Source organism: Oncorhynchus mykiss, chromosome 30 (assembly GCF_013265735.2).
Source record: "Oncorhynchus mykiss isolate Arlee chromosome 30, USDA_OmykA_1.1, whole genome shotgun sequence".
Classification (NCBI taxonomy): Eukaryota; Metazoa; Chordata; class Actinopteri; order Salmoniformes; family Salmonidae; genus Oncorhynchus; species Oncorhynchus mykiss.
The window spans coordinates 37,573,333-37,596,222 of NC_050570.1; the positions used below are offsets into that span (position 1 = coordinate 37,573,333).

Consider the following 22,890-nt stretch of genomic DNA (forward strand, 5'->3'; position numbering starts at 1 on the left):
GTTTGTACAGATGAACGTGGTACCTTCAGGCGTTTGGAAATTGCTCCCAAGGATGAATCAGACTTGTGGAGGTCTACAATTTTTTTTCTGAGGTCTTGGCTGATTTCTTTTGATTTTCCCATGATGTCTAGCAAAGAGGCACAGAGTTTGGAGGTAGGCCTTAAAATACATCCACAGGTACACCTCCAATTGACTCAAATTTAGTCAAATTAGCCTAACAGAAGCTTATAAAGTCATGACATAATTTTCTGGAATTTTTCAAGCTGTTTAAAGGCACAGTCAATTTAGTGTATGTTAACTTCTGACCCACTGGAATTGTGAATGACAAGTGAAATTATCTACCTGTAAACAATTGTTGGAGAAATGACTTGTGTCGTGCATAAAGTAGATGTCCTAACCGACTTGCCAAACTTTAGTTTGTGAACAAGAACTGTGTAGAGTGGTTGAAAAACAAGTTTTAATGACTCCAACCCATGTAAACTTCCAACTTCAACTGTACATGCATTACTTCTGTGTTAATACTTTATTTATAGGTCCTATGTCTTTAGGACTCCAACGTCTACCTGGCTGCTATTCTGTTCTTCTGAAATAGACTACATTTTCTTCATATCATGTTTCTTTAGACCTGTCTAAAATAAATCATGGATATATTGTGTAGGCTATATTACACAGATGTAATATACATTTTAAAATGGCATGTAGGCTATGTGTGGAAGCCAGGAGATGCTAAATGTGTTTGTTAATTAATGGTCAATTACCGTGAGACCAACATTTATTTGCCTGACAATCACCGGCTGATGACATTTTGTGACCTTCACAGCCCTAGTTCAACCCTAAACCTAATTGAACCACAACCCTAACCCTAACTTCATGTTCTCATCCCAGTTTAACCCTAGACCCAACCCAACCACAACCCAAACCCTTCATGTCCACATCCCGGTTCAACCCGACCCTCAACCACAAGTCTAACCTTCTCCTTGCTCCCAGGGCCCTCTGTCCCGCATCACATGGTCTCTGTTCTGCTCGGACATCTTCCTGGGCTGCTCTGATTAGACAATTCAGCTGTGGCGGCAGGATCTGTTCCCTCCTGTGACAGTCTATGAGGACAGTCTATGACATCATGTGTTCCCCCAAGTGGGCCACCGTGCTTGCGTCCGTCCTGGGAGCCAGCAGGTGAGTCGTCTCTCTTTCTTTATCTCTCTCCTTTTCTGTTACTTTCAATCGCTTAATAAATTGTGAGGGAACAATTGATTTCACCCCGTCTCTTTCTCTCCCTCTCTAGTTCCTTATCTTAAAATTATATTCCAAAGACATTATTGATCAACACGTTACTTTGAGCATCATGGCCTACTGTATGAATAACCATCGCCACCATGCTCTTGTCTCTTTCCCCAGCCTGGACCCCACCATCATGAGCCTTGCCAGTCCTGGGGTGAAGCTGACCTCCCTGCTGTTTGCTACTGAGACAGACTGCAACCTGGTGGGGGACAGTGAGGGGCAGGTCAGTGTCTACTGGCTCAAGAACCTCACCGTGGGAGAGGGAACTCAGGTGAGCAGGAGATTAGATTAGAGTGCATTTTACAGCACACTCTTCAGGAGAATCTTAATTGAAAGTGCTTTTTAGTCCAAGACTAGGTTAAATGATGTCGTGTAAACCTGCCCTTCGGGTTTGAGTAGAAGCCAACTGCATTGTATCAACTACAGGACAGAGTAGAAAGATGGGTCTTGTTGCATGAACCTTGCAATTGCAGTGTTTTATTGCTCTGTTCTTACAGAGGGACTCATCTTTGTGCAGTATGTCCTATCCTGCATGACCTATGTGAGTCACCATCTCAATCACTGAGAGCTTTAACTTTCAAACATGCTTCAAACTGTTCCCTGTGTGATAAATCCGTCTGATGACAGACCACCGAAGGGGGCAATAAGCAGTTGGTACATCCATTTTTGAACTTATAAATTAATTATATGTACCCATTGATTCCCAGAGATGATTACTTATAAATGCCCCGTGAGCTTAGTTCAACTGCCGTACCATATCAGAACCCAATTTAAACTTGTTTTACTCCAATGTTTGTAAACAAAGTAAATGTAAACAAACATTGTATATCACAATAAACATGGTTCAAATTATAATCCAGTCCTTGCATCCATAGCTGTCTTTGAATTTGACAGTGGTTGCATTTCTCTAGCCCCATCCCACCGCGTTATACCGAAACAGTGGTGGGGAGAACGCTGTCATTGTTTCAACTGCTGATTGTCACTTGCTACAGTACTTTGCCGACTAAGAATGTATTTTATAAACATGCTGCTTTGGGCTGAATGTGTCAATGTGAAGTTTACCATTGAAAATGATCGATAAGCAGAACAACTGTGTGGCCTCAATTAGCCACTAAATCCCTAGTTTGAATGCACCTGTTTTCTTGAAGCTGTGCAGCACCATTTTCCCTACATTTTCCCCCACGTGGGCTAACCAGCTAGCCATTTGAGTTCTAGACAATGAGCTTTAGCCCCTTACATTTGAGTGACAGCTAGCAATAGGCCTGCCCAGCGCTATCCAATGAGGTGGCAGGCTAGGCCCAACGGCTCGAGGGACACAACAGAGAGTGAGAGCAATGACTTAGTGCCCATATAGGACGTTGTACGGGGACCACATTGTGAGGGATACTACTTTCAGAACTACTGGCTAAAAAGTATACAAATGTAATGTAGAATCTCTTTAAAGGGAAACTCCACTCAAAACAATTTATGTTTTGTGGCCGGTGACTCTTTGCTTCTTGAAAGTCATATCTTGAAAACTTGATTGCTGACATGCAAAACAGTTTGGGACTAATGAAAAAAAATACCAAAAAAGGTAGTTTTTGATTGGATTTTCCCATTAATTGCCATATTCTGCCCAGATCAAGGCATCATTTCCTCAGTCTGTGGGGGCTGTTATCTCCCTGGGCAAACAAAGTTTACAGTCAAATGTCTTCCACAGAATTCAATAGTACATATTGTATTGTATCTTATGGCATCTTTTCTCTCTCCCCTCAAGTGTAAGACGTTAGAGGACATCATCGGCTCCACCTTGGCCAGCCAGCTGTGCGAGGGACAGATCTTTCTATGGGTGGAGAGTAGATGGACACCCTGGGTCTTATGTGTCCCACAAGCCTGCCTCATCATTGGCTGTCTCCATAATGTTTGGTCCTCAGGGAAGTACTGTAGGAGACTGAACGTCTCCATTGTAGACCTCCAATGAGATTAGTGAAGAGCATGTCTGCAGACGGACTGCATATTTGCCTGTTTTGGTTTTATATTGAGAATAGAAAATATGATAATGTATTATTACCTTAAAACATGTTTCTGCTTGTACACTCACTCTCAAAGTTTAGATCAATATCTATATCAGCCAAATGTTTTACGTCTTTTTTTTTTTACCTGGCCCAATGCCCAGTTCCAGTCTTCAATAATAGCATAACACAGAAATACTTGGAATTGATGTCATCCAATTTTATGGAAATTCTGCCTGATTCTATGAAGCTGCTGATCTTGTTGACCAAATCATACAGGAAAGGTGTCATTGCGCTTGTTCTGATGACTGAGGGTCTCTGAGTGACTGACACACACACACACACAACTTAGCTAATGCCTGTCATTATGTGGTTAAAGGTTTTTCCTGACATTTCAGAAAGTGTTAAAGGTCAATGTTATGGGAGTAAAAAATGCTCGAACGGAGTGGAATGTAATGCTTTAGGAACAAATGGGCAGAAAAACATAAACATCTGGTAAAGTGGACATCTGACAGGAGTCTCATGATGGTAGTAAACAGATATACCATTATGACTTCTCTCTCTCTCTGTGTCTACCTATCTGTTGTCTGGATCACTACCCTTGTTTCCAAATCAGTGGTTTTCATCAAAGCAGACAACTAGATTTAAAAAAAAATGTATTTAGACTCAAATCCTTGAGTCTACTGATGCAACCGTGAGTCAATCTAATTAACATAACTCTTATTTTTGCTCTATGACCCCTACAAGTGTCATGAGACTCTGAAGGTTACCAGGAACGAGTGTAAAACATTCATGGAAGTATGGAGGAGGTTTTGTAGCAACAAAAAAGGTGTTAAATGTGTAAAAAAAAAAATATATATATATTTCCGGAGCTTTCTTTAAAAAAAACCTGTGTTATTGTCACGGCTTTCGGTGGAAGAAGAGGAGTCATTGGACCAAAATGCAGCGGGGTAAGTGTAACACGGTGTCTGACCAGTACCACGCTGCTTCCGGTAAGCACGGTTGGCTCAGGTCTCTCACCTGACTTTGCCAATCTCCCCGTGTGCCCCCTGCGCAGGATACCCTGGACCGAAACGGCGCACCGGAGACCAAACGCGCTGAGCTGGCACAATCCGCCCTGGCTGGATGCCTAGTCTCGCGTGGCACTTGCGGTGGTCTGGTATATAGGCCTCCGGGCTATGAGCGCGCACTGGCGACACCGTGCGCTTCATCGCATAACACGGTGTCTGACCAGTACCACGATGCTTCCGGTAAGCACGGGGAGTTGGCTCAGGTCTCTCGCCTGACTCCGCCAATCTCCCCGTGTGCCACCCCCCCCCAAAAAAATATTTGGGGGTTGCCTCTCGTGCCTGTTGCGCTGGTTTACCACATATCGCCGCCGCTCAGCTTTAGCTGCCTCCAGTTCTTTGGGGCGGCGATATTCCCCAGCCTGTCTCCAGGGTCCCTTGCCATCCAATATCTCCTCCCATGTCCATGAGTCCATCAACCTCTGCTCCCGGTTACCCCGCTGCTTGGTCCGTTTGTGGTGGGTGGCTCTGTCACGGCTTTCGTCGGAAGAAGAAGAGGAGTCATTGAACCAGAATGCAGCGGGGTACGTGTTCATCTTTATTAGCTTAACTGACTTCCAAGTTCCGCGAGGTGCAACCAACACTAAACAGAAAATAACCACCAAAACAGGCTACCTAAGTATGGTTCTCAATCAGAGAAAACGAAAGACGAAAACATAGAAATACAAAACCTAGACATGCAAACATCGAATTCCCACCCACATCACACCCTGACCAAACAAAAAATAGAAACATACAAAGCAATCTACGGTCAGGGCGTGACAGTTATTCAATGCATTTCTATAGAGATTGTAGCCCTTTCCTGCAGTCAAATGACCTAGTGGCCTCATGGATGGAATATTTTTCATAGTAGTAAATAAACGTTCCTTTTTTACCGGCAAAAATCCAGTGTTACTATGTCAAACAGTTTTGTTATATTTCAATCTTCTGTGATGTATATAAAGTTAAATATTGGGACGCAAACTCAAAATGCAATACATTTCAATTCTATATCTGACATGGTACAGGTGTCTTCTTTTTATTAAGTCCATAACCATGTGTGTGAGGTGTATACCTTTTTTTTTTAAAGGTGATTTGTTTAATACTACCAAGAAACACTGTGTCCCAGATTTAGCCCACTGCAGTAAAAAGTTAATTAACCAGGAAGTCCCATTGAGGTCAAAATACCTCTTTCCCAAGGGAGACCTGACAAAACTGAAGAGCACTGACGGATGTTCTCCAACCCTTGTCCTGAATAACCACTGGGTCCGAGAGGTTCGCCCTGTAGGTCAGGATGTCAAATCAAATAGAAGTTTATTGGTTGGATACACAGTTTAGCAGATGTTATGGCGGGTGCAGCAACATTCCTGTGTTACTAGCTCCCTAACGGTGCAGCAAAAATGTCAAACAAATACACAAATAATAATCAAAAACTAGAAACAAGAAATCACGACTGACAAAACGAACCCAGCTAACAACAAACGTTCCCGAGGCTTTAGAGAACGTTCCCTTATTAAGTGTCTCATTAGGTCATTAACAAACGTTTACATAGGAATTTCCCCGTGATGTGCAAGGAACGTTTCCGGAGAGACCATTCCGTTAATGTCAAAAAGAACTCACCCAGAATGTGGTTACCACGTTATCAGATATGAATGTTCGATACACATGTCATGGGAACGTTGCACGAACATTCATGTTTCGAGTTTTCGGTGGGTTAGGAGAATATTCCATCAACGTCCCACAAAACATGGTTGTTCAGCACTTACATTGCTGAAATAAGTCAATCAAATCAATGATGAGAGAATTGTCAGATTAACTGATAACTGACATAGACATGGTGGCGTAGCAGAAAGATCAATATGCGGTGGACCAAGAGGCTGTTGGTTCAATTCCCAAGTGAGGAATGTTGAATAATAATTTCTGTATAAATGAACATGCACACTGCAATCATGAATCAAATATGTAAGTTGAAAACACTTTGTCCCTTGCCAACAAACAAAGAGCTTTCAGTGGTTCACCAATCATGGGCTTGGGAACAGCAACATGGTGAAATTAAACCATTTTGGGGTTGTTTTTTTAGGGGGGGGGGGGGGGGGGGGCTATTCATTGGGACCATCAGGTAACTGATACACAGAAATGGTCCTGCAACGTTACCATGAAACGTGTCTATAACTTTAATATCATATATTCTGAAGAACATTGGCGACCATGTTCTTTGTTGTCAGAATCTCCCTGGGAGAGGTGGGTGTGGAGGCAGGTGCAGGAGAGCAAGAATTCCAAGAAGGGTGTTTTATTACTGGTCCACCAACGCAACAGGTACAGGACCACAAAAGCAGCCATAAGAAAACAGAAACGCAGTCTAGTAAAAAACGGAGGAAACACACTCATCTACTAAACTAAAGTGCGGGGAAAAACAGTCCCGAAAATAAACCTGCTTGACAGTAAAAAACGCAACCCAAACCAACGACAGTAACACAAACAATCCCGCACAAAACCTAGCGGGTAGGGCGAGATTAAATACCCCACTGATTAGCTAAACTAGACACGGGTGAACACAAGACAGACAAAACCAAACGAAAAAGAAAATGGATCAGTGGCAGGTAGTAGGCCGGCGACGACGACCGCCGAGCGCCGCCCGAACAGGGAGAGGAGCCACCTTGGGTGAAAGTCATGACATTTGTATGTTTGGTGGGACTTTGATCGAATATTCTCCTAACCCTCAGTAAACTGGACATAGGAATGTTCTTGAAATGTTGCAATATTAATATATTATAATTCAGAGAACATGGCAACAACGTTCTGGGTAAATTCTGTTTGACATTTAGGGAATGTTCTCCTAACTCTAAACCCAAAAATGGCTAAATAGGTTCCCAGGAGATTTATGCTAACATACATAGAATGGTTCGATAACTAACAGAAAACTGGACACAAACATCTGGGGAACATTAACGGTAACATAACAAAAATGTTCTCTCTCCCTAGAATTGTTAGCTGGGAATGCAGTTAACAACCCATATAACACGTTGTCAGTAATCCACATGCAAACCATGCGTTTGAACACCAAAAATATATACTAAGAATGATATGTACAGTAGTAGATATATTACAGTGCCTTGCGAAAGTATTCGGCCCCCTTGAACTTTGCGGCCTTTTGCCACATTTCAGGCTTCAAACATAAAGATATAAAACTGTATTTTTTTGTGAAGAATCAACAACAAGTGGGACACAATCATGAAGTGGAACGACATTTATTGGATATTTCAAACTTTTTTAACAAATCAAAAACTGAAAAATTGGGCGTATTTTTCAGTCTTTCAGTCCTGGCTTTGATGCACCTGTACTGTCTCTGTCTGCTAGATGGTAGCAGGGTGAACAGATTGTGATCCGGTTGGCCACCCTTGTCTTTGATGATCTTCTTGGCCTTCCGTTAACACCAAGTGCTGTAAATGTCCTGGAGGGCAGGCAGTGCACCCCTAGGTGATGTATTGGGCTGACCACACCGCCCTCTGTAGAGCCACGGTTGAGGGCCGTGTAGTGCTGTACCAGGTGGTGATGCAGCCTGACAGAATGCTCTCAATCGTGCACCTGTAGAAGTTTGTGAGTGTCTTAGGGCCATGACTTATTTCTTCAGCCGCCTGAGGTTGTAGAGGCGCTGTTGCGCTTTCTTCACCACGGTGTCGGCGTGGTAGGACCATTTCAGGTCCTCAGTGATGTGCATGCCAAGGCTCTTAAAGCTTTTGACTCTCTCCACTGTGGTCCCGTCAATGTGGATGGGGATGTGCTCCCTTCGCTGTCTCCTGTAGTCCACGATCAGCTCCTTTGTTTTTGAGGGAGAGGTTATTTTCCTGGCACCACTCTGCCAGGGCTCTAACCTCCACCCTGTAGGCTGTCTCGTTGTTGTTGGTAGTCAGGCCTACTACTGTCGTGTTGTCAGCAAACTTGATGATTGAGGAGGGGCCTTGTGTTGAAGATCAGATGGGGAGGTGTTGTTGCTTACCTTCACCACCCGGGGTCGGTCCGTCAGGAAGTCTAGGACCCAGTTGCACAGGGAGGGGTTCATACCCAGGGCCCTGTGCTTAGTCACAAGCTTGGAGGGCACTATGGTGTTGAAATAAGAGCTGTAGTCGATGAAAAGCATTCTATTTGGTAAAATACCAAGTCCATATTGTGGCAAGAACAGCTCAAATAAGCAAAGAGAAATTAATGTCCATCAATAATTTAAGACATGAAGGTCAGTCAATGTGGAACATTTGTGCAGTTGCAAAAACCATCAAACGCTATGATAAAACTGGCTCTCATGAGGACCGTCACAAGAAAGGAAGACCCAAAGTTTATTAGAGTTAACTGCACCTAAGAATGCAGCCCAAATAAATGCTTCACAGAGATCAAGTAACAGACACATCTCAACATCAACTGTTCAGAGGAGACTGCATGAATCAGGCCTTCATGGTCGAATTGCTGCATATAAACTATTACTAAAGGACACCAATAAGAAGAAGAGACTTGCTTGGGCCAAGAAACATGAGCAATGGAAATTAGACCGGTGGAAATCTGTCCTTTGGTCTGAGATTTTTGGTTCCAACCGCCATTTCTTTGTGAGATGCAGAGTAGCTGAACGGATGATCTCTGCATGTGTGGTTCTCACCATGAAGCATGAAGGAGGAGGTATGATGGTGTGGGGGGGCTTGCTGGTGACACTGTCTGTGATTTATTTAGAATTCAAGGCACACTTAACCAGCATGGCTAACACAGCATTCTGCAGCGATACGCCATCCCATCTGGTTTGCGGTTAGTGGGAATATCCTTTGTTTTTCAACAGGACAATGACCCAACACACCTCCAGGCTGTGTAAGGGCTATTTGACCAAGAAGGAGAGGGATGGAATGCTGCATCAGATGACCTGACCTCCACAATCACCCGACCACAACTCAATTGAGATGATTTGGGATGAGTTGGACCGAAGAGTGAAAGAAAAGCAGCCAACAAGTGCTCAGCATATTTGGGAACTCCTTCAAGAGTGTTGGAAAAGCATTCCAGGTGAAGCTGGTTGAGAGAATGCCAAGAGAGTGCAAAGCTGTCATCAAAGCAAAGGGTGGATACTTTGAAGAATCTAAAATCAAAAAAAAAATATTGATTTGTTTAACACTTTTTTGGTTACTACATGATTCCATATGTGTTATTTCATAGTTTGGTGTCTTCATTATTATTCTACAATGTAGAAAATTGTCAAAATAAAGAAAAACCCTTGAATGAGTTGGTGTGCCCAAACTTTTGACTGGTACTGTAGATATGCCTCTTGTCCATGTAATCAATTAACAAAGCACCTCACTGATTAGCCTGATTGACTAATTGGTACATCCTATGTGTTACATAATTGTTGATTTATGTGTTACATAGTTGATTTATTGGGAGCCTGTCAATTACTTATCAAACAAGAGCTTATTGTGTTGTTGAGTACTGGGGGTTTTATGAGCTGTGATGGAAAACCAGAGACCATTGCGAATAGTAAAATTAATATTAATATTGATCAAGACCAGCTCTTACTTTTACATAAGAGAAAAAAAAAGATTTACAATGTTACAGCAAAGTGTAAATTATAACATTTTGTAATACCTTGATGGTCTTATTCAGATTAGATACAATTTGCATAATCAGATCTTGTGGAAGTGTGTCAAGCGTACACACCCCTTGCACAGTCTTCACATTTTGCTGCCTTAAAATTAAATCAAAACATTTATTACATTTGTTTCTACCAATGTACACAACCTACTCCACATTTCAAAAGTGATGGAACATTTTTTGATCAATTCCAAATTAATAATAATTAAACAAATGAAGATATCCTCACACCCCAGAGTTATTACTTGGTGAAAGCACCTTTGGCAGCCATTACAGCTGTGAATCATTTTGAATAAGATTCTACGAACTTTGCACAACTCTTAGGGAAACAAAGTTGTCTGTATTTTCAAGTGTTGTGGTTGCAGCATCATGTTATGGGTATGCTTGTCACCGGCAGGGACTGGGGAGTTTGTCATGATCATGATCTATTGTTTTTGTCAAAATTGCTCAAGCTCAGTAAATTTGGTTGGGAGTCATTATAGGACAGCATTATTCAAACCTTGTCTCTGGACCATTCAGGAACACTTAACGCCTATTGGCATAAAAACGTTTCTAATTGTCCCGCTGAAAAATAAAACCCTATCCCAGGGTTAGGTATTCTGAGGTAGTGTTTCCTCTAACTTTTTGTCTGCTCCTTTCATATTTATTTTGATCATGACAAACTCCCCAGTCCCTGCCGGGGACAAGCATACCCATAACATGATGCTGCAAATAGGCATTGAGTGTTTTCTGAATTGTCCAGTATCCTTTCTGAAAATCAGAGACAAGGTTTGAATATTTCTGTCTATCAATGACTCCCAACCAAATTTTCTGAGCTTGAGAAATAACTTTTTTTTTTATATAGAAATGTTGCCCTAAGAGTTATTTTTCAAAATGATTCACAGCTGTTATCACAGCCAAAGGTGCTTCTAACAAGTATTAACTCTGGGGTGGGAAGGCATGCAATCAAGACATCTTTGTTTTGTTATTTGTAGTTAATTAGGAACATTTTCTATAATATTTATTTCACTTTGAAAATGTGGAGTAGGTTGTGTAGATCAGTATTTAAACATGTTTTTATTCCCTTTTGAGATAAACATTTTAAGGCATAGAAATGTGTATACCGTGCAAGGGGTGTGAAGACTCACTAGCGACTGCATATCTATTCATCAAAACAATATAAGGGATGTATTTTCTGTCAACTAATGAGGAAACTACCCTTGAGGGAACCACTAATGTCATGCCATGATGTCATTTCACATCATTTTCACAATATAATAGAACACTAAAGCTAGAACAGCATTTACACTTTCCCTTCAGTTTGGGACATTTAACTTCTGTTATGGCAAGGTTAAATGTCTGACATAAACACTATAAACACATGAGCCATCTGTTTGGCTGGGGGTTATCCCAACATGTGACTGAATTAGCTGTGCTTTAAAGGGAAGGTCACTGCAATCAACTCGTTAAAGTGGAGAGGTAGAGAGAGCACACTCCGCCCCTCTGGACAGGTAATCTGATTGTAGATTGGGGCAGTAAAGAACTGATTACCTGATGGGACTCACTCTCAGTCAGATCACAATTGGTGATGGTGGACATGACCGGAAACATAAAATAATTTGACTGGAAGAGACCATGTAGGGTGGGGGCGAGGAAAGAGAGATAGTGTGGATGAGGTGGGGAAGGGATTGGGGAGGGAGGGAGGGGGGTCCACTGATGAGCTGAAAGGAGGATGGTATATATAGGAGGAAGTGCACGCCTTGATCCAGAAATCAATCCACTGTGTTATCGCCTCAGCAAGAGAGATAGAGAGAAACACAGAGACAACAAGAAGAAAGAAGAGAAAGAAGTAGACCAGAGAGACAATCCGTGTGCGGGCGAACACAGATACACACACCCTCACACAGTGACCCACAGATATCAATCCAGCCAGCCGTGATGCGTGTGTTGCCAGTAATACTGCCCCTGCTGCTGTGTGTGGCAGTGGGGTTGAGCCAGGTGAGGGCGGAGGTGAGCTTAGTGAAGCTGTGTGGCAGAGAGTTTCTCAGGGCCGTCGTCTACACCTGTGGAGGCTCCCGCTGGAGACGGCTTCTCGACGAACCGGAGCAACTGGAGGGTGAGTTAACCATCTCTACCTTCTACAATAAACCTCTGTTAAAATCTCTGTTACCCCCACTTTTCACTTTCTCCTCCTGACTACTTTTCCATGTTACCCCTTTTCTTTACATGCTTAGGTTTACAGACCTGATTATCCATTTCTGATCCATATCCTCCTACGTACCTTTAAACGCATTTCATTTAGTATCGTCACTTAAACTCAGATTTCCACTCACACTTTACGTCAGGGGTTATTCCACTTGATGAACAGAGTTACATGAATTGACCAGACAATGTGTCTGTGAGTCAGTGATGGGGTCTGTCTGCAGTGATGTACAGTGATGCTGCTCCAGTGGGGTGTGCAGTCAGTCAGTCAGTCAGTCAGGAAGTTGATCCTCCGGCTGGGTCATGGAGGTCTGTTACGTTGTACAGTCCTCTGGAACATTCAAACCCAGTGGGACTGAGGTCTCCTCATCTGATTGTGACGCTGACGCTATCAGGGTCTGCCAGCATGTACAGACAGCACCAGGCTAACCCAGTTAGCATATTAGCCATGCTCATTAGAACCAGTTAGAGGAACAGATTCTGGACAAGACAGATAGCACCGGCAAAACCTGTACAATCATTTAGGGGCTTCCTCATTTGGCAGGACCACGTATAGCAATTACACTGTTAAACATAGACTGCATATGAAATACCACTCATAGACAATCAGCAAGCAGTGAGAGAGAAAATATATTTCTGGCTTGGATAACATATTTTTGTTGACTGCTTTCATTCTTAAATAGGTGTTTTTGTAAAGCAAGATGGTATGAAATACCTGAACTCAAATTAGACTAATAGCATGCTATTTTTATGTGATAATTAATGATATTGATCAATGTCATGTGCAGATTTGGCAAATGGGGAGCTGCAGCAGAGCAGCCTGGAGGACCTGAAGGCCAACCTGGGGTCAGAGTTCAGCAGACGGGACCTGAACCACATGCTGACCACAGTGTGCTGCAAAATGGGCTGCAGGAAGAGTGACCTCGCATATCTCTGTTGAGACCTGAGTGTCTTTGTGGTTAACCTTTCAACTCCTCCTAAACAGACTTGCTCTCCTCCTATCCAAACCGGTCTTACCTTCTTCCCGAAAAACAGAAATAGGGTGCATTTGTTTTATCTCACCTGGTGCCCCGGTGTCACTATTCGACATTGGAACGGTCTAAAATGTCCAAACTCCCCTCACCCGGTGAGGTAAAACCAATGCATCCATAGGAAAAAAAAGTGAGGTTTTATATTATATCCTCAACCATTTCAGCCAATCACAATACTTGCACAGAATAATCAAAAATAGATGCATGAAATAAGAGCTTAATAAAGATAGAGCTTTTTAGCTAGTTATCATAGATTTAGTACATAGTAGTGGTTGAGGGGACTTTTACAGGTCGTGTCTAATTGTGTGGATTACAAAGAGGAACTTTTTCCCTGTCATAGTTTGTATCTCATGAAGTTTATGCACAGGATGGAAACCAGCCTCTGTTAAATGTGTCAATGATGAGAAAGTTAAGAACCAAAGCTGAATTCAGGGACTTTCATGTAACTTTTTGAAAAGACTAGTCCTGATCGTACGATACATTTTTGCTAGCCCTAGTCTAATAAATGTTCTTACATGCTTGACATGCATGGGAGTGTGATCCTTTTATTTCTCTGTTACGTGAGTAACAGTGTGACGCTTTAATTCACTGTGGATTATTGCAAAGCTTTGATCATTTTGACTCACGGCATTCTGTTAGTCATAAGCTAATCTCAAACTATCTTAACATGAGCAGTCTGCAGTTGCCACACACATTTTTTTTTAGGCCTCATGAACATAGTTCAACTGTCATACCCCATCAGAATCCAAAAATGTAAGATTGTAAACAAAGTCAATGGAAACGTATAGCTTTGAAACACTATTAGAACTATAATGTTGATATTATGGATGGTCAGTCCTTGAAACTATCTCGGTCTATGAATTTGAGAGGGATGATATTTTTGTAACCTCATATTTCATCCTCTGGGAGAAGATGATCTGAATGTTTGGCAGAGGAAATACACTGAGTGTACAAAACATTTCCATGACATTTCCTGACCAGGTGATGCTATGATCCCTTATTGATGTCACAGGTTAAATCCATTTTAAATCAGTGTAGATGAAGGGGAGGAGACAGGTTAAAGATGAAGGGGAGGAGACGGGTTAAAGAAGGATTTTTAAGCCTTAAGACAACTGAGACATGGATTGTGTACGTGTGCCATTCAGAGGGTGAATGGGCAAGACAAAATATTTAAGTTATTTTGAACTGGGTATGGTAGTAGTTGCCAGGCGCACCGGTTTGAGTGCGTCAAGAACTGCGATGCTGCTGGGTTTTTCACACTCAACCGTTTCCTGTGTGTATCGAGAATGATCCACCGCCCAAACGACATCCAGCCAACTTAACGGTGGGAAGCATTGAATTCAACATAGGAATCCACAGCATCCCTGTGGAACTCTTTCGGACAACTTGTAGAGTCCATGCCACGAAGAATTGAGGCTGTTCTGGGGGGGGGGGGGGGGAAAGAGGGTGCAACTCAATATTAGGAAGTGCAGAATTCTAATTCTTCCTAGACAAGTCACAACCATTACAGTTATTGAAAGGAAATAATTTGCATCCATACTGAATTGGACCAAAATAACAGAATGCAAACAAATTGATACGCCTACTTTATTTCCAAGAAAACGGACAATGATTGAAAATCTTGATAGCATAGTAGGTCATCCCGCATACGTTTATAACATGTCATTAGTACGGTACGTTACATTAAACAATTGCATATTCAGTATCCTGTGCATTGGATAACACAAATAGATGAAAAAAAAAACCCAAATATATCCATAGAAATATAAACGAAGCAAACAGAAATATATACAGGACATTGAATTAAACCACAAGGCTAATCATGATACAGTAACATCTCCGTTTGACATCCCTCGTAGCGCACAATCATAAACAGCTGCGTATTCGCAGGAAGGCTTAAAAGACGATGCAGTTACAGCCAACCTCGACGGGCTGTGCCGCACATCAGAACTCAAAATGGGTGGAGGACATATTGAATAGACTGCATTCGAGAGGGGAGAAACACTTCCGTTGTGAGTTGCAAAGAGAAAAGAGAGCTCCACACAACATGTGTCCAGCTCGTAACTTTTATTGTTGTTTTTTTTTGGTTGGAAAGAAGCAAACTAAGTTTCCCCATCAGTTCCTCTGAACATTGGTCTGTACAAACACAGCTTGCACAGGTGATTGATAGAGAACGAGTACAGAACCCAAAGCAGTCTGGCTTAGCACGCCACACACAGACACACTCTCTGCTCCGGTCTTCAGTTCTCACATTTAACAAAACAACAGGTCATAGAGTTGGTTGGTGGAGCACTTGACTTCAGGACTATACCGTAACTGTATGTACATTATATTATCCATGCCGGAAAACTTCCGCTCGAACCCTTGTTACTCAACTGCTATACGGAGAGCTGCACCACACCATTCATTAATGCCTTACATAGAAACGCCTGCTTTATGTTCAGACAACATGCAATCAACATGTAATCACAGCGCAACACCCTCTAAGACACTTCTATGACCGGCATAGTCAATGGTGCTATGTAGCTTCATGAAGCACAGATATTATTTTTGACATATTTACGATGCCTACATGAGGAGACCTCTTAAGTTAAATGTCATCACACACATTTTTGTTCTCTATGTTGAAGATCAGAGCATTCAGGGAGTTAATAACATTATCAGCACAGCGCTCTTCACATGAAATACGTTTTTTTTGTTTTTGTGTGTCAGTTTTAAAAATATTCAGCTTATTTCTCGCTCTTATAGAGGACTGTCTGGAGTACACATACATAAATACAAAAAAGCGTTTTGGTCATCTAACCTCCCTCCAAAAATCTCGTCACCATGTCATCTCACAGAGACCGTTACCATTATGCAAAATAAAACCATGGATTCAAGCGCTGGTTGGTTTGATCTGAAGGGGAGTGGTCATGCTGTTTGATGCAGAATAATATCCATTCAGGGGGTTTCAGGTGGGTAGGAACGCATCGCGGTGAATGGGAATAGGGCCTAAAATGGTCAAAAGCTGACTGACGATCCATGGTCAGAACTTTCATAAAGCATGACGTACACATCCAGGTCGTTATTCATCTTGGGTTTTTTTTCTTGTCGTTTTATACCCCCTCCCACCCAATGCCCATATATACCTCAAATGGTCTGTTGCACTTGAGTTTAAAAAAAGTATATCTCAAATCAATTCAAAAAATAATACCTTATACATTATACTGTACACAGGTTACCCAACTACACAAATAACAAAAAAGATCATTCAAATATGTATACCTTTAAGGATTCTAAATTGTGATACCATCAAATTATATTCATATACAGAGTCACATACTTTATACAATAAATCATTATCATCAATAAATAAAAAATAGAATGCTGTAATGTACTCTGAAGTAAGTCTGCCACTGCTGTCTCAGGAACAACAAAGGCTCTTTGACAATACAAGGAAAACACCAAAACGCCCTTTAAGATATATATTATCAATTTAAAATGACACTTTGTACAGGTTTTTCTAAAGGGAAACGTCTTATATTTGTTTTATATTGCAACCAGGAATTGACTTATTGTTGCAGCTGCCCAACTACTCAGGACTCAGGAGAATTATGAGAGTAAATGCTTCAACCGGGTATTAAATCAGTGCATTCAAAGAAGGGAGAGGAGGAGTGTGGCGGTGAATTACATCATCCAAATAAACAATGTCCTTTGACCCTGTAGTGCCTTTGTAGAGGGCATGCTAACAAATCAACTGTTAAAGCTATAAAAACTCCATCACCCAGAATCCTATGGTAGCTCTAACTGTGTCTAAATACAGGCATGCGAGAGGCAGCATGAGAAAGAACTAGCCCCTCTGTTAAGCCAGAGATCTGTATATTATGACGAGATGCTCAGGTCTCCGGCCCCTAACATTGGGAGGAGTCGTCCCAAAGGCGGGAAGGCAGGCGACAAAGCTTAAGTCCAAAAGGAAGCACACTGGGCTTATTTTGAAAAGATTTTGGCGAGAGCGAAACCTCTCACATCATGGTGCGCCTATACATCTATAGTTCACGCAATGACACAACCAAGCAGTCTTCTTTTACATGCATCCTCATCCTCTCTTAGCATAACATCTTTGTTAATGCGTCTAAAATAAATAGTGTTTTGTTCACCATTGAAACCGTGGGTTTGTGGTTGCGGTGCGGTTGATTAGCTAGGCAGCTGCGTTAAGGGTTAAACAACACCACATCTTGGAGAGGGGAGGGAGACAGAGGCATGTAGCTTTAGAGAGGGTAAACCTGGGATGGGTGTCTATAACTGCAGCAATACAGATGTTCTGAAATGAATACATTTTACAAATACAATAATTACACCTTTAAAACTGTCCACAACGCTAAATGCAAGTTATACAATACTGCTGGGTACAGTAGGCGGTGTGGCCTGGGCCTGTCTATCTCGCAGGTTTAGAAAGGAGTGTTTGTATGTCTGTCTGTAGGGAGGTGGTGGTGTTGTAGGTTTCCATTACTCAGTCGAAGTCCATTGAGATGATGATGTTCAGTGTATTTGTTCAGTAGTGTTGTGCAGTAGTAGGGTGGAGTATCAGTTGTCTGCCAAGTATTTTCCTGAAAATGACAAACATGCTTAGATTACTATACGTTCGATACGCTTTTGTGCCAAATCCAAAACATATTGCATGTTAATATTGTATTACAACAGCGTAGTATGACAAATGAACAAGCTTATTCAAGTTGGTCACTCAGTGATACTACTATTCCATTGTTTAGGACAGGGTCTCTCACCTGCTGCGAACCTCTTCTTGACGAGTGAGAAGCGGTACCCGGGCCCTGCCAGCTCTATATCACAGCCTGACAGAGTGCTGCCCTCACTGGTGAACTGGACCGCCAGGGAAGAGGGCTTACTGGGACCCTCCGACAGCTGGAACCGTGCCAACAATGAGCCAACGCCTGGGGACGCACAGCGAGAGGGACACCGGCTCAACATGACAGCCATAAAAAAAAAATGGTCTTCATCAGCATGCTAGGAGTTGTAGCACTGAGTTTGTGAGACAACACGTTACAAATACAATGCTTTATCATTACTATATGCACAGACATCTCAAAACACACAAGTGCAACTCCACAGCACACAGTAGCATATCATGATTGTAGTTTGTCTGTTCCTTCCTGCCTGAAGGGGGGCATCCGTGAGCTCAGCCTCAGTGAGTTCATGTAAATGGGGAAACTGCATGTCATACAGTAATTCTAGAAGGTCGTACATAGATAATTACATTCAAAATAATGGATCCATCTCTGGACCTCTACAAGTCGAAGCCATGGGGGGTTCTACTTCACTAACATATAGAATTGTTTTAAGATGGTCATACCATGGATCATTTGCTATTTGATTTAGAATTTTAGGGCCCCTTTTAGGTATCCCCCCAATATATATAACAAAAATGTTATCAAATAAATCATATGGATTAAGGTTTTGAAGTGTCTGTCCTATATCTAAAAGATAATAATAAAGCTCAGGAAATATTTGTTTTTTTGGACACACCCTTATTTTTGTTGGCACAAAACTATCTCCATACTCCCATCCATTAGTATGAGTTGCCTTCAGATGAGTCCCGTGACACTTGTGGGGGTCGTAAAGCAAAACAGAGAACACCATTGTGTTCGTGAGAGTCATATTCGTTTGTAGCCTAAACGGTTCGGATGTTACAGATTATTTTTCGGGGTGTCTCATGGTCTGGCAAACACCGCTGTATAGTAGCTCAGCCACCTTCCACTGCATATACAGTGCCTTGCGAAAGTATTCGGCCCCCTTGAACTTTGCGACCTTTTGCCACATTTCAGGCTTCAAACATAAAGATATAAAACTGTATTTTTTTGTGAAGAATCAACAACAAGTGGGACACAATCATGAAGTGGAACGACATTTATTGGATATTTCAAACTTTTTTAACAAATCAAAAACTGAAAAATTGGGCGTGCAAAATTATTCAGCCCCCTTAAGTTAATACTTTGTAGCGCCACCTTTTGCTGCGATTACAGCTGTAAGTCGCTTGGGGTATGTCTCTATCAGTTTTGCACATCGAGAGACTGACATTTTTTCCCATTCCTCCTTGCAAAACAGCTCGAGCTCAGTGAGGTTGGATGGAGAGCATTTGTGAACAGCAGTTTTCAGTTCTTTCCACAGATTCTCGATTGGATTCAGGTCTGGACTTTGACTTGGCCATTCTAACACCTGGATATGTTTATTTTTGAACCATTCCATTGTAGATTTTGCTTTATGTTTCGGATCATTGTCTTGTTGGAAGACAAATCTCCGTCCCAGTCTCAGGTCTTTTGCAGACTCCATCAGGTTTCCTTCCAGAATGGTCCTGTATTTGGCTCCATCCATCTTCCCATCAATTTTAACCATCTTCCCTGTCCCTGCTGAAGAAAAGCAGACCCAAACCATGATGCTGCCACCACCATGTTTGACAGTGGGGATGGTGTGTTCAGCTGTGTTGCTTTTACGCCAAACATAACGTTTTGCATTGTTGCCAAAAAGTTCAATTTTGGTTTCATCTGACCAGAGCACCTTCTTCCACATGTTTGGTGTGTCTCCCAGGTGGCTTGTGGCAAACTTTAAACGACACTTTTTATGGATATCTTTAAGAAATGGCTTTCTTCTTGCCACTCTTCCATAAAGGCCAGATTTGTGCAATATACGACTGATTGTTGTCCTATGGACAGAGTCTCCCACCTCAGCTGTAGATCTCTGCAGTTCATCCAGAGTGATCATGGGCCTCTTGGCTGCATCTCTGATCAGTCTTCTCCTTGTATGAGCTGAAAGTTTAGAGGGACGGCCAGGTCTTGGTAGATTTGCAGTGGTCTGATACTCCTTCCATTTCAATATTATCGCTTGCACAGTGCTCCTTGGGATGTTTAAAGCTTGGGAAATCTTTTTGTATCCAAATCCGGCTTTAAACTTCTTCACAACAGTATCTCAGACCTGCCTGGTGTGTTCCTTGTTCTTCATGATGCTCTCTGCGCTTTTAACGGACCTCTGAGGCTATCACAGTGCAGGTGCATTTATACGGAGACTTGATTACACACAGGTGGATTGTATTTATCATCATTAGTCATTTAGGTCAACATTGGATCATTCAGAGATCCTCACTGAACTTCTGGAGAGAGTTTGCTGCACTGAAAGTAAAGGGGCTGAATAATTTTGCACGCCCAATTTTTCAGTTTTGGATTTGTTAAAAAAGTTTGAAATATCCAATAAATGTCGTTCCACTTCATGATTGTGTCCCACTTGTTGTTGATTCTTCACAAAAAAATACAGTTTTATATCTTTATGTTTGAAGCCTGAAATGTGGCAAAAGGTCGCAAAGTTCAAGGGGGCCGAATACTTTCGCAAGGCACTGTATCTCTAGCTTAAACTGATGGAATTTGATGGGGATTTGTGTATTATGTTACTTTGATTGACACACAGGTGTCTCAATGGACTCTTACGCAAGGTGCAAATTACGAAGGAGCCAGGGGAGGCTCAGCTCCCCTGAATGAGAGGTTAGCTCCCCTAAATGCATTCTGTTTGTTTCAAATTTAGTGGTAAATATGTTTTACAGTGGTAAATATGAAAATAAAAGCTTCCAAATGAAACGAACACCCCCACCTCTCTGTCATGGTTCAAACCGTTTATTTATATGTGGCAGCGTTGTCCACTCAGTAGTGTTGAATTGTAGCCTCAGCTGAGCTCCTTCACATATAGATTTTCCTCTGTACGTCCTCATTTTCGCCATTTGTTTACCATGCCTCCTCATTGTTTGCTTTTGTCAGTCAGCTATTTAGAGAGCTCATTGCTTCGTTTTTCAGGTTGCGCGGGGGGTACTGTTGTTCTCCGTGTCATCCATGGACCATTTATTTAGCTTCATCATTTTCTTTTCGTTTTTTTTTTCCTGGATCAGCTGATGATGGTCAACAACGTCACTAGACAACAAGCCTACAGCTAGACACCAATGCGCATCCATTCCATCCAACAAGTAGGCCAGGGTTTCCTAAACTCTGTTCTCGATTTTTGTTTTTTCCCTTGCACTACACAGCTGATTCAAATAATCACCTAATCATCAAGCTTTGATCGTTTGAATCAGCTGTGTAGTGTTAGGGTAAAAAACAAAATGTGCAGCCCTTGGGGAAACCCTGAAGTAGGGTATACGTTAATGACAATAGGCATATAAAGGTGACTCCTTCAGTTAGAAGAGGAACAACGTTATTCCTCTCGATTCTTTTCCCCTCTCGATTTTGCTACGGCAGAGGCCTACATTATTTAGGATTTGTGTGCCCATGAGAACTGTTTTCACGGTTTAACATAATGAAATGTTACGAAGGCATAGTAACACTTGCAGGGCATTTTCAGAGATCCAGGAATCTTACAGGGTTTAGGTGAAATGCTCTAATTCAAGTGTTATAAGCTTAATAATTGTAGTATGATCTAAAATAAAGACGTGCGACCACGAGGTTCTAGCTCCAGCCTGTTTATTAACCTAACCCTTGCATGTCCTACATAGGTACGGATGCCCCCAAGGGACATCCTACTACATCTTCCCCTCTCCCATGAACAAGAACTCAACATGCATAACCACTGAAGCATAACTGAAATGCAATTTGGAAACCAGTATTATTCTCTAACATGCTACTTCCCATCCTGAAACAGTATGAAAGCATTAAATCACACAGTATGAACATTAACTTAGGTACAGTCTCTTTTTGCTGGGTATGTTCCCCAGCAGTATGTTTTCTCTTCACGTAGTAACATAGTCTTTCAGCCACTCGGGTGGCTTCACATCCCTTTTTGGGCGCGCTTGTGGCTCTGTGAGCATTCTCTCTCCTTCACCCTCTTTTTGTGCATTTTCTGTGGCCTCGGTCTGTGTGGCTGGTAGATCTGGAAGAGCTCTGAGGTGTGTTTTGTTCCTTCGTACCTCTTCTGAGCCTGTGTCCACCACATAGGAGCGTGGGGCATCCGCTTTCCTCAGCACTATTGCTGGTGTCTGAGTTTGTAATCCACACGCGTTGACCTTCGGTCAGCTCTGGCCTCTCCTTAGCACGGTGTCTCCGATTAAGCCACTGGCCTGTCCGTGTTTGCGCCAGAGCCCGTTGAACTTGGAGTCGCAAACCCTGAAATCCCGCCAGCTTCTTCCTCTTGCAACATGTTGCTTAGCAGTAGCTTAGTCCTTGCTCGTTAGCTAGCAAAATAATGATATGCGCTGTTTTATCTCCAACACTGTGCCCTCCCTGCTTTGAAACAGCCTGAATGTATGATTTACTTGGTACCTCCTTCACGTTTATGTGAATTTTAAAACCACTTCTGACACCATGTAGTATGATCTAAAATAAAGACGTGTGACTACGAGGTTCTAGCTCCAGCCTGTTTATTAACCTAACCCTTGCATGTCCTACATAGGTACGGATGCCCCCAAGGGACATCCTACTACAATAATGACAAATAACACCGTCATAAATGTCATGGAAGGAAAGACAGGTAGAGTTTTATGTCAGGCCATCTGAGAAGACTCCAAGCATTAACTCATGAATTATGGACATGTCATGAACGAGGGTGTAAACATGTTTTGATTCAAATGTATTTATTATATTGAATGTAGGCTGCCTGTTCTGCGTGTGTTCATGTGTGTAAAATTGCCTCGGCTGAGAGGTTAGGCTGCCAGCAGTGGTGTAAGCCTAGCGGAGGGTAAACGAGTAAATGCCGTTTAACCATCTTTTCCAGAAAAACGCA

The 22,890-nt window shown here is 42.1% G+C and overlaps 2 protein-coding genes across 13 annotated transcripts in view; one reads left to right on the forward strand and one right to left on the reverse strand.

Moving 5' to 3' along the window:
• The first annotated feature begins 11,656 nt into the window (after nt 1-11,656).
• insl5a (insulin-like 5a) lies at nt 11,657-13,669 on the forward strand. Its single transcript, XM_021599659.2, has 2 exons — nt 11,657-12,029; nt 12,904-13,669. The coding sequence occupies exons 1-2, from the start codon at nt 11,852-11,854 to the stop codon at nt 13,053-13,055; spliced, it is 330 nt and encodes a 109-aa protein (XP_021455334.1). The 5' UTR covers nt 11,657-11,851; the 3' UTR covers nt 13,056-13,669.
• Nucleotides 13,670-14,715: 1,046 nt separating this feature from the next.
• Nucleotides 14,716-22,890, reverse strand: part of LOC110520999 (SH3-containing GRB2-like protein 3-interacting protein 1) — a 110,919-nt gene continuing 102,744 nt past the window's right edge. For all 12 annotated transcript variants that reach the window (XM_036969056.1, XM_036969054.1, XM_036969048.1 and 9 more), the window contains 2 exons: nt 17,910-18,074; nt 14,716-17,732 (listed from right to left, as the gene is read on the reverse strand). In XM_036969056.1, coding sequence (XP_036824951.1) covers nt 17,710-17,732; nt 17,910-18,074 — 188 coding nt within the window. In that variant the 3' untranslated portion in view covers nt 14,716-17,709. The remainder of the gene's footprint in view (nt 17,733-17,909; nt 18,075-22,890) is intronic.

Excerpts from the sequence above, each read along its gene's own strand:
- insl5a (XM_021599659.2), top strand. The coding sequence starts at position 11,852 with ATGCGTGTGTTGCCAGTAATACTGCCCCTGCTGCTGTGTGTGGCAGTG. Across the intron at positions 12,030-12,903 it reads CGAACCGGAGCAACTGGAGG|ATTTGGCAAATGGGGAGCTG; the intron begins GTGAGTTAACCA and ends TGTCATGTGCAG.